Genomic DNA, 10,650 nt, shown 5'->3' on the forward strand with positions numbered 1-10,650 from the left:
CAAAGTCTCTACCATCCGCAAACCCATCATTGCTGCTGTCAATGGCTATGCCGTGAGGCGTCCCCCCCCCCATATTTTCTCTCTGTGTCTGAATTCTCAGCCCTGGCACCCTGTTACCCCCCTCTTCTTCCCCTGTCCCAGCTGGGTGGCGGGTGCGAGCTGGCCATGATGTGTGATATCATCTATGCTGGGGAGAAAGCACAGTTTGGGCAACCAGAAATCCTACTGGGAACCATCCCAGGTGAGCAGAGGGGGTCCTGCCATGGGGTTCTATCCCCACTGGAGCAGGGACAGCAGGAACACCCAGGTATCCTCTGGGATTTTCCCTTCCCCAAATGGTTCCAGGTGCTGGAGGGACACAGAGGTTGACCAGAGCGGTGGGGAAGTCACTGGCGATGGAGATGGTCCTCACTGGGGACCGGATTTCTGCACAAGAGGCAAAGGAGGCAGGTAGGACCATGGGCCAGTCCCAGCACACTGTCATGGGACAGCTCCCTGCTGTCCCACCACCTCACACTGTCTGTCCCAGGTCTGGTCAGCAAGATCTTTCCTGTGGAGAAGCTGCTGGATGCGGCCATTGCCTGTGCTGAGAAGATCGCCAGCAACTCCAAGCTGGTGGCTGCCATGGCAAAGGAGTCGGTCAACAGTGGTGAGGGATGGGAGGCCAGTGGAAATGCCATGGGGCTGCTGCAAGCCATGGGGTTTCCTCAACTTCTCCTTTGTTTTCAGCCTTTGAGACAACACTGGAGGAGGGGATGAGGACAGAGAAGCGGCTTTTTTACGCCACCTTTGCCACTGTGAGCGGGGGGGGTTGTCCTCAGTGTGGTGGGGACAGCAGGGTGGGCACAGCCTCCACTGACCCCCTCTCTCTGCTCCCCACAGGGTGACCGCAAGGAGGGGATGTCAGCATTTGTGGAGAAGCGCAAAGCAAACTTCACTGACAGCTGAGCCGGCGGGGTGCTGGTCCCCTGCAGCACATCAGCCCCACACATCACCCCACAGAGGGGTCTGAGACCTGGTGGCAAGTGACAAGTGCCTCAAGTGAGACAACCAGCAGCAGGGAGCAATTTGCCATCGCTATTAAAGGGTTTTCCTGGCGCTGCAGGAAGATGGGTGATCCTTGCTGTGGGGTTCCCCCTGAGCTGGGATATGTTGGTGTTCACTGAGACCCCATCATCATGCTGCTTCCCACTGCTGGAAGAGCAGCCTCGTGGAGCAATAGGTTCACGTGTTCCCTGGGCAGAGGATAGCCCATGGCACCTTCTTGGATGCAACACTGGTGTGCTGAGTTTGCCCGGCCTCAGCCTCAGTTGGGCTACACTGAGGCCACGGTGGTGATCAGAGTTGCCCACCCTGAGGCATTGTCCTCGCCCTGCTCAGAGCCTCTGTTTAGTGAGCCCACGGATGGCATCTCCCAGATACAGGGGCCTTATGCTTGGCAATAGGGTTCTGGCAGCAATGAGGAGCCTACCAGGACATGGAGGGGAAATCACTGAATCCCAGACTGGTTTGTGTTGGAAAGGACTTTAAAATCATCCAGTTCCAATCCCCTGCCATGGGCAGTGACACCTTCCACTAGACCAGGTTGCTCCAAGCCCTGTCTGACCTGGCCTTGAACACTGCCAGGAATGGGGCAGCCACAGCTTCTCTGGACACCCTGTGCCCGCGCCTCAGCACCCACTTCCCCTGTTTCAGTTTGAACCCATCACCTCTTGTCCTGTCGCTACAGTTCCTGATGAAAAGTCCCTCTCCAGCACCCTTGTAGCCCTTTGAGATACTGGAAGCTGCTCTGAGATCTCCAAGCAGCTTCTCCATGCTGAACAATCCCAATTTTCTCAGCCTGTCTTCATATGGGAGGTGCTCTAAATGGATTTATTGAGGGGCTTAGGGGTGGTTTGGGAGGGATGAGGCCCAGGGATGCTCCTGCCCCTCATTGTGCAGCTTGGGCCTGTCTCTGCTGCTCAGCTGTGGTAGAGATGGTCATGGTCCTCCTCTGGCCCATTCTGCACCTGCAGGGACAGCATCAGTGGTGGCCCTTGGGCATCAGCCTCTGCAGCATCATCCTGGGAGTGGTGGAGGTGGTCATGGTCCTGCTCCGGTCCTGCCTGGGCTTGGTGAGCGACCCAGCGAGCCCAGGTGCTGCTGGAGACAACCTTTGAACCTTGTTCCACGTCTTGGGAGATTTCAGCCTCCTCTGGTGGCTCCACAGCGCGAACACCCAGGATGCTGGAAGAAAGGAACAAATTCGGCCAGGGAAGGTCGCAGTGCATCAGGGTTATTAAATATCCCCCTGTCCGAGGGGCATCCCACCCCATCAGCGTGCAAAGACCCTGGTGAGAGACAACCCCCATCCCCACAAGGCTGCAATTAGGGTCTCCGAGAGCAAACGGGCTTGTCTGGCTGCTGGGGTGTTGCCGCCTTGTTCCCAAGGCAGATGTGGGCGCCTCTTACATTTCCTTGGCCAAGTCCTCCTCCATGGCCAGGTCCTTCCTCCCAGCATTGCTCAGAGCCTGTGGGAAGAAAGATGGTGCCGGGGGGGTGGCACAGAGCACAGGGGACTCCCTGTGCCTGCTTATGCCCAGGACAGGGGGAGGGCAGGCAGGGGATGGATGGATGGATGGATGGATGGATGGATGGATGAATGGGGCTCACCTGGGTGCTGCCAGGCGCAGGCAGGAGGAGGGCAGTGCCCAGCAGTACAGTGATGCTGCAGAGCCACAGGGCCCGCAGGCTGCGGAGAGATGGAGGAACCCTGTTGGCAGGAGCTGTGTTGGCTGGGGTCTAAATGCTGCATCCGCTTGTGCCCAGTATCTGCCTGTATCCTGCACCCACAGCTCCTGCTGCACCCCCCTGTGTCCAGTGTCTGCCTGTATCCTGCACCCCCACCTCCGGCGCTACCCTGGGCCATCCCGCAGGGACTCACCGCTCCATGGCTGCTCCTGCACTCCCTGGCCCTCGTTCGCTCTTTGACCGCGGAGTTTTGCTGCCGTGGCCGCTCCCAGGGTGGGGCCAGTTCGTGATACTGGTGCTGCTGGGGGCAAAGGAGGCACTGGGATAACCTGCCCTCGTGCACCCAGGCAGATCAACCCATGTGCCCTGGGGTTTGGGCATCCACATTGGCAGATCCCCTAGTGCTGACTAACCAGCTCATTCGCTTAACCTGTATCCCAATGTTTGAAAGTCCCACCACCCATTGTTCACAGTGTAGTTCTTAAAGTACATTGAACCATTTGATTTTCCCGGAGGTTGGTGCATGATATGGGATAGTGTTCCAGGCAGTGGAAGGTCCTTTCCCATCCGAAGCCACCTGAGGGTTTGTCAGGTCCAAACTGCCAAGTCCAAACCTAAATAGAAGCCATTAAGCAACATAAAGAGCTTTGGTGTGGAGCTGGGAGTGCCCTGGCATTAAATGGCACATCCACAGCCAAGCTCTGAGCTTTGGTTTGATTGCTGAGTGAGTATGGCTTAATTCAGCAGGGAGAGATCAACCAAGAGGAAATAAATCAATGAGGTATAAATCCATGCCCTCAGCCCCAGAACGTGAGGGATTGATTTGACTTCACAAATATCCATCACCTTGGAGAGGGCTTCAGCCCAGGCCTGGAGATGAACCTGCTGTCCTGTCACCGTTCAATCTCAGAGGACAAAGTTCTGATGAGCTGGAAAAGCTTGTGCTTGTCTATGGGTCAAGGCCAGGTTGGATGGGCTCTTCCACCTGGTCTAGTAGAAGGTGACCCTGCCCATGGCAGTGGGGTCAGACTGGATGGTTTTGTAAGGTCCCTTCCCAGCCAAAGCACCCTATGAGCTAAGGGTGCCTGGAGTCCATCTTCCTCCTTTCTGACACCCACTGCTTGCAAGAGCCTGGTTGTGCTCTGAGGAGCCTTATTCCTGGAAGGCAGCCAGGCTCTGGGAATGTCATCTCTGAGGAGACTTCCAGCTGTCCCTGCTTCTGCTCCCTGCTTGCAGAGTGCATTTAGTCACAGGTCATTTATGGAGAGGTCAGAAACATGGCTGTTTGTTTTACTGTCAAATATGGGGAGGCACATGCCTATGCTCTGGAAAAAGTTGGTGACCCTGAGGCTGTAATTGCACTATTCATTTTGTAATTAATCTCTGGACCTGGAATCTAGGAAAAGGAAAAAAAAAGGAATTTCCAGGTGGAAACTTAGGACCTAAACACGTAAGGGGAAGCAGATTGGACTGCTCTTTGTACCATCACTGGCCAAAGCCTGCAGGGATCTCCAGCAACATGATGCCTGCTTCCAATCTCCAGTTACTCCAGCGTGGGGAAAGAAGCCTCACTAGGGGCTTCCAGTGTTGGAAAGTGATTTTTGGTCATTGCTGATAGATGTATGATCACTGCTGATAGATGTCCCTGTGCAGACATGTGGCAGGAGTCTCAGGGTGGTGGCCACACCAGTGGTGACAGAGCCTGGTCTTCCCTGTCCTGTACCATGGACTATCTCTGGGGGACCAGCAGTAGCAGGAGGTGAGCTGGATCTCCTGGACAGAGGGTTTGCCTGCCAGAGACAGCTCTCTGCAGAGGCTGAGGAACAAGGATTAGGGCCAGGCAAGCTGGCTGAGTTTTAAACACAGCAAAGCGTTCTAAAACTGACAGGAAAATCTCCGTAAGCATCATTCCCTGCTCCTATTTGCAAGGATTTCTCAAAGCCCTTTTTATCCTTTGTTCCACCCAGAGAGGGGGAAGGGAGGAAAGCAATCATAGATTCTAAGCTTCTCAGATAAACGTCATTCCTGCAACCTCCTTTTTTTTCCCCCTTTATGGACCATTTTAAAAGTGACATAGTTCACAGGACCACAGACCTGGCTCTGTGTTTCTCAATCTTTCCCTCTGGCAGGATGAGATAAAAAAGGAAGGGAAAGACAAGAGGAAAAATAACCTCCACCTCAACCTGATTTTGGGGGTCTTTGGAGCAAAGGGAGGTTCATGCGTCACATCTGACTCTGCCTGGGCTTCAAGACAGCATTTAAATTCTCTACAAAGTAATTTTGTAAAAAGTCCTTTTATTTATACACCAGTTGGAAGATGCTTCATTTTAACTCCCTGTGGAAAAGAGCTGCAGGGCACCAGAATGCTTCTCCTGGCATAGGCAAATCTTTTGTGTGGGTTCCAGAGCAAGTGTCAGGGAGCAGAGCAGACTTCAGCAAGATGCAAGTCAGAATTAAGGACTAATGCCTTTTTTTCCTCCCCCATTTGCTTTTTATTCCAGCTTCTGTAGAGTCACAGATTTTGTCTTGGAATTCCCTGAATCCATTTCTTCCCCCAAAAGGGAAAAAAAAAATCAAGAAGATAATCCTGTGTAGGCTCAGCTGCAGCAGCTGATTTCCTCTCACCTCCACACTTCTGAGGTCCACCAGTGCTCTGCTGCAGTCTGAGACTCTTTGTGCAAGTTCAACCTGCCCCATGTCTCAATGGCTGCACTTGCTGGAGCTTTAAAAGAAAAAAAGAAAATGAAAAAACACAATTAAAATAATGAATTGTTGTAATCTCCTTTGCTTTTCCTCTGGATTCTATTTTGCTACTCCCCTGTGCAAGCATGGCTGGCAGGGAAGTGTGACAACCTGCCCCTAGGCCAGGGAGGGGATGCAGGGCTTCCTGCAGGAAGAGGGAACACTGTGTTTTGCTCAGTGTTATCCCTGCTGCATTTCTGACAGCGATTCCTTGCAAAGCCTGTGGGATCCCCACAGCTGCCTGGAGTTTCAGGACAGCATTTGCCATTTTGCAAGCTCAGGTGAGATGTGACCACCTATCTAGAAAGCCACTGCTGCCCAGAGCAGTCCTGGCACTGTTGAGGGACAGAAACTCACAACACAGAGCCAGAATTTATTTGTAGTTTGATTTCAGAGGGGATCAGAAAAGAGAGTACTGTGCCTCCGGAAGGGTAAAGCATGGGTCAGCTCTGAAATGCTGCCTAAGGGAGATGGTATAGAGACAGGTGGGGACTGCAGCAAAGCACTTCTCAATGTGTATCCCAAACTGCTGCTGCACAACCCCTGTTCTCACCCTTCTGCCTTCCTGCTATGGAGTGGGACCCTTGCACACACTGCAAATGTCCCCACTCAGTCATGGTGCCAACGTCTGCAGGCAGCAGCGGCTGGCACCTTCTTGTCTTGCACAAAGCTGGTGCACTGACCTTTAGACTTTCTTCCTTGGTCCTTTAAATCCTCGGGTAGCACCTTGTCCAAAGCAAATTGTGGATGGGATCCTGGAAAGGCAGACATGCTGTAATACACATCAACACACCACCTCTCACAGCATCACTAGGATGCTTTATGCCTTTTGTAGCATTTCAAGCTCTCAAGAGTGGGAAGAGGAAGGTATTGGAGGAGAAGGACACCTAAATCACCAAAGTGTAATTAAAAAAATAGATAAAATACTGGTCTGCTTTCGTGTTTATTCGTCACATTTATGTTCTGGAGGCCTCCCCTCTCTTTACAACAGGGTATGTTAGAAAATGCAATATGCCACTGGGCAGTGTCAGTGGGATTTTGTGGAAGCACATGACTGTGAAAAGCAGAAGAGAAGAAACAGCAGTATAACCATGGCCTTTCAGCACCCAACTCTCCTTTTGACCTGCAGCATCACATCAAATTCAAGGGATGGTTTCTTTTGGGTTTATAAGCTGTTATGCTGGACAAGGCAGTGAAGTTTAAAATGTCACTGTGGCAGTTTCTTAGGGACAGGATTTTGACAGGCAAACCATGACATACAAAAGACGCCATTGGCTGTAGAGCGTTGTGAGCACTTCCAGGCTCCATGACTCAGCAGAAAGCCCTGAAGCAGTAAAGCTCACCTCATTTTACACGGGCAGAGCTGACAGCAGGGAAAGCAAGAGGGAGCCACGGACAGAAGCAAGTTTCCCTGCATGGCACTCCAAGCACAGTCATGGGCTCATTATACTGCTTTCCGACTGCCAGCGTGCCACAGATGTGGCAAACTCAAACCAGAAGAATCCTTTTGCTAACTGGAATAGTTCAGGCAATACTATATTAACCTTTATGCTGAGAGATGATTAAAATGATGAATAAAATGACACTGATCTGGGTGCTGGGAAGAGGCTGGTGACCTGTATATGGGTTTTATAGCACATTATGAGGGGGAGAGGGACTCTTCATCAGGGACTGTAGCGATAAAGACAAAAGATAATGGGTTCAAACTGAAACAGGGGAAGTTCAGGTTAGATATAAGGAAGTTCTTTACTGTGAGGGTTGCCCAGAGAAGCTGTGGCTGCCCCATCTCTGGCAGTGTTCAAGGCCAGGCTGGACAGAGCCTTGGGTGACATGGTCTAGGGTGAGTCGTCCCTGCCCATGGCAGGGGGTTGGAACTGGATGATCTTAAGGTCCCTTCCAACCCATGCTGTTCTATGATTCTATGATTTCAAAAGTCAAGCCAGCATTAGGCAATTCAGTTTCAACCTTTTGCTAAGATTTTATGTTTAAAACAAACAAACAAAAAAAACCCCCAAAAAGCAAACCACCAAACCCAGCAATGCTGCTCTGGCTTTGCAAAACCTAAGATTCAGAGTAAGATGTTCACCCGCTCTATTCGTGCCTTGTCCTGCACCTGCATGGGAGCACAGACAGCTCCAGTGAAATGCACCAGCTCAGCCCCGAGCCAGCCAGGATGGGAAAGTGTTAGAAAGCACAACAAAATTTGCTGGAGTATTTTGGGACAGAGTTCTTACCCTCACACCCACAGCATTCTGCTGGACCCTGGGAAGAGATCACGGGTTGGCAGACTAAAAGGATCTTATTGATACAGGTTTCACAGGGTATATGCACACTCTGCCCTGCCTCACACTTTCCTCTTTTAAAAATGGCCTTTAAAACATACATGGAAATCCTACCTCTTTTATCTTCAACACAGGAACACCCTGAGCTGTGCTGCACTAAGCACTGCAAAATGCAGTGAAGAGGACTATGGTCCCTGCCCCAGAGTTTTTTGGCCTATGGAGGCCAACAGTACAGACCTGGATTTATAGAGGCGTTTCTCTGGCACCGAGGAGCCAGGGCTGGCTGCAGGCTCAGGGATCTCCATGCTCTCACTGAGCCCTATTTCCATGGGGTCCACTTGGAATTGCTCTGTCTCCACAGTCATATCCATCGGCACACTGGCATTCTGCTTTGTGGGACTGCTCATGTGCTTGGGGCCACTGCAGAGAAAATATTACACCCTACCTCAGTAGCTGCCATTTATTTCTTTGGGGCTTAGAGGGTATTTAACAATGAAACAGGTCAAATTCAATTTGGGTGCACAAACCACTAGGAACAGCCAAAAGGCTGCTGGGAAGCTGCGTAATAGGCTTGTGTGAGTTTCTACCAAGTACTCAGGGTGGCTGTGTTATAGCACACAGCTTTGTGCCCAGGTCCTTTCCTCACTTCATAAAGTGTAACTCATTCAATAGGCTTGATTCCCTAAAAGAAACGTGCACAAAGTGACAGATGCTGAGATTTGCATTTACACTTGAGATGGCACAAAGGAAGCAGAGCCTGGAGCCACCAAGGAAGGGAAAGAAGACACATTTCAGCATTAAGATGAAGTAAAACATTGCCACATGCAAGTTTATCTGTTTCATTTCTGAACCTCTGAGAACATAAACTTGCTTACTCCACAAAGGGAATGCCACAGCAGAGAAGCACATCACCTCTACAGGTGAAAACCATTTGTGCTACTGCAGTTCTGCAGTTACCTTTTCACTTTCTTCGGTTTATCAAACCGAAAGTCAGCAGGATAAAGGTGAACAGTGACCAAGTGATCTTTTCTGTCCTTGCTGCTCTTGAACTTCTCTGCACAGCCTTCTACCAAGCACTTGTACTGAAAGGCAGGGGAAAAATGAAAAAAGACATAACTGGAAAAGGCCAGAAGTGTCATCTGGGGACATGGGTATCCTTCCCAAATGGTCATTCTTTAAGGGTGCCAGCCCCCACCATGCACACCAACCTGGGCAAAGGGCTGTGCACAGCGACATACCATGTTTTGCTTTTCAGCCATTATCTGGAAGAGTGAGTCATGCCACTCCAAGATGTGGATATCCAGGAGATGCCAGGATGGAAAGGAGCGCTTGCAGAAGGAGCAGACATTCCTGTGCAGCGTGTTGTAGTGATGCTCGTAGCCTTCCAGTGTGTCAAAGACCTGGCAGCATCCGGAGATGTGGCAACTGAATTCAGACACCCTGCAGGGAAATTACAGCATCTATGCCTTAAATTAAATTAGAGCCTTAATTTAAGCTGCATATATCCCTCCAGCGACTATATTTGCTTGTGGCATTTTTTGTGAATAATACTTAAATTAATCACGAGGTGTAATGGAATGAAGATTACAATGGTGTTGGCAGTTGGAAACTCTTTATTTGCTGTTATGGCTTGAGCATTGTATATGTTATCATCCTGTGATGTGGTGCTTCGATTAAGAACAAACCACAAGCAGCAATGCGAGAAACAAGCTGTTGGACTTGAAAGTTGCTGCTATGGGTTATAAGTGTAGGGTAACCCCAGCAAACCTCGACTTCCTCTATTTTATACACAAGAGCAGGTTTTACAGCAAGACAACTTTCCCCCAGGCTCAGACTTCTTAACTGGGGCTGTTTGTACCACATGGCTCTCCCACTGTTTTTTACTGAGTAAATACTAACCTGCCACTTAAATCCTCTTGTTTAGCTAGAATCCCAATTTTTAGACATATTATAGATGCCTTTCTACTTATGGGAACTCTCAGTGAAACGCCATGGCATCCAACAAACACAAGAAGGAAGTATCTAGACAGACAGCTGACTGCAGCACAAAATCAGAGAATGGGTTGGGTTGGAAAGAACCTTAATATCATACAGTTCCAACCCCCCGCCATGGGCGAGAATGCCACACACTAGACCATGATGGCCAACGCTCTGTCTAACCTGGCCTCTGCCAGGGATGGAGCATTTACCACTTCTTTGGGCATCCTGTGCCAGCAACTCACCACCCTCACAGTAAAGAACTTCTTCCTTATATCTAACCTGAACTTCCCCTGTTTCAGTTTGAACCCATCACCCCTTGTCCTGTCACTACAGCCCCTGATGAAGGGTCCCTCTCCAGCATCCTTGTAGTCCCCTTCAGATACTGGAAGCTGCTCTGAGGTCTCCACACAACTTCTCTTCTCCAGGCGGTACAGCCCCCAGAAGTTCAAAGGAAGCTGTGGCTGCCCCATCCCTGGCAGTGTTCAAGGCCAGGTTGGACACAGGGGCTTGGAGCAACCTGCTCTAGTAGAAGGTGTCCCTGCCCGTGGCAGGGGGTTGGAACTGGATGAGCTTTAAGGTTAAAACCAGTCTGTGATCGATGATTGTGTCCCAAAACACTCAATGTCTGCACTGGTACCTGTCCGAGCCTGGCACCCGCACACTACCAGCGGCTGGGGTTCACACCAACAGCGCTGCTCACCAACGGCAGGCACAAACTACGCGGCACATCTGCTGCCATATCACTTACTTGGGTCTCTCCGCCACCTCGCCGAGGCTGGTGAGGACCCCCTGGAGGTAGAGGTGCCTGTGAACGTCCCCATCCTGGGAGAGGAGAGGAGAGATGCGGTGGGCAGGCCGGCCTGCGCCCGCGGAGCGAGCCCTTCTCCACAGAGACAGGTAGCGCCGGGGCGGGGGC

The 10,650-nt window shown here is 51.0% G+C and overlaps 3 protein-coding genes across 3 annotated transcripts; 1 reads left to right on the top strand and 2 right to left on the bottom strand.

Moving 5' to 3' along the window:
- Positions 1 to 7: 7 nt before the first annotated feature.
- On the top strand, positions 8 to 948 carry ECHS1 (enoyl CoA hydratase, short chain, 1, mitochondrial; the record flags this gene model as incomplete). The annotated part of the gene is made up of 6 exons (XM_010024152.1): positions 8 to 52; positions 142 to 241; positions 346 to 450; positions 530 to 649; positions 730 to 797; positions 883 to 948. Coding segments are annotated over 6 exons (504 nt in total), but the record flags the coding sequence as incomplete, so codon positions are not given.
- Positions 949 to 1,961: 1,013 nt separating this feature from the next.
- Positions 1,962 to 2,931, bottom strand: PRAP1 (proline-rich acidic protein 1). Its single transcript, XM_010024153.1, has 4 exons — positions 2,924 to 2,931; positions 2,653 to 2,731; positions 2,452 to 2,510; positions 1,962 to 2,226 (listed from the first exon to the last, which is right to left on the bottom strand). The coding sequence occupies exons 1-4, from the start codon at positions 2,929 to 2,931 to the stop codon at positions 1,962 to 1,964; spliced, it is 411 nt and encodes a 136-aa protein (XP_010022455.1).
- A 3,226-nt stretch (positions 2,932 to 6,157) lies between these two features.
- Positions 6,158 to 10,594, bottom strand: ZNF511 (zinc finger protein 511; the record flags this gene model as incomplete). The annotated part of the gene is made up of 5 exons (XM_010024154.1): positions 6,158 to 6,227; positions 7,992 to 8,174; positions 8,712 to 8,836; positions 8,993 to 9,194; positions 10,483 to 10,594. Coding segments are annotated over 5 exons (692 nt in total), but the record flags the coding sequence as incomplete, so codon positions are not given.
- Positions 10,595 to 10,650: the final 56 nt, after the last annotated feature.

This window comes from Nestor notabilis, unplaced genomic scaffold (genome assembly GCF_000696875.1).
Source record: "Nestor notabilis isolate BGI_N333 unplaced genomic scaffold, ASM69687v1 scaffold21401, whole genome shotgun sequence".
NCBI classification, from domain to species: domain Eukaryota; kingdom Metazoa; phylum Chordata; class Aves; order Psittaciformes; family Psittacidae; genus Nestor; species Nestor notabilis.

Bases quoted from the DNA above. Each gene is read 5' to 3' on its own strand.
- PRAP1 (XM_010024153.1), bottom strand. The intron at 2,511-2,652 runs GTGAGCCCCATT...TTCTTCCCACAG, and splicing joins CTGCGCCTGGCAGCACCCAG to GCTCTGAGCAATGCTGGGAG. The intron at 2,227-2,451 runs GTAAGAGGCGCC...CCTTTCTTCCAG, and splicing joins GAGGACTTGGCCAAGGAAAT to CATCCTGGGTGTTCGCGCTG.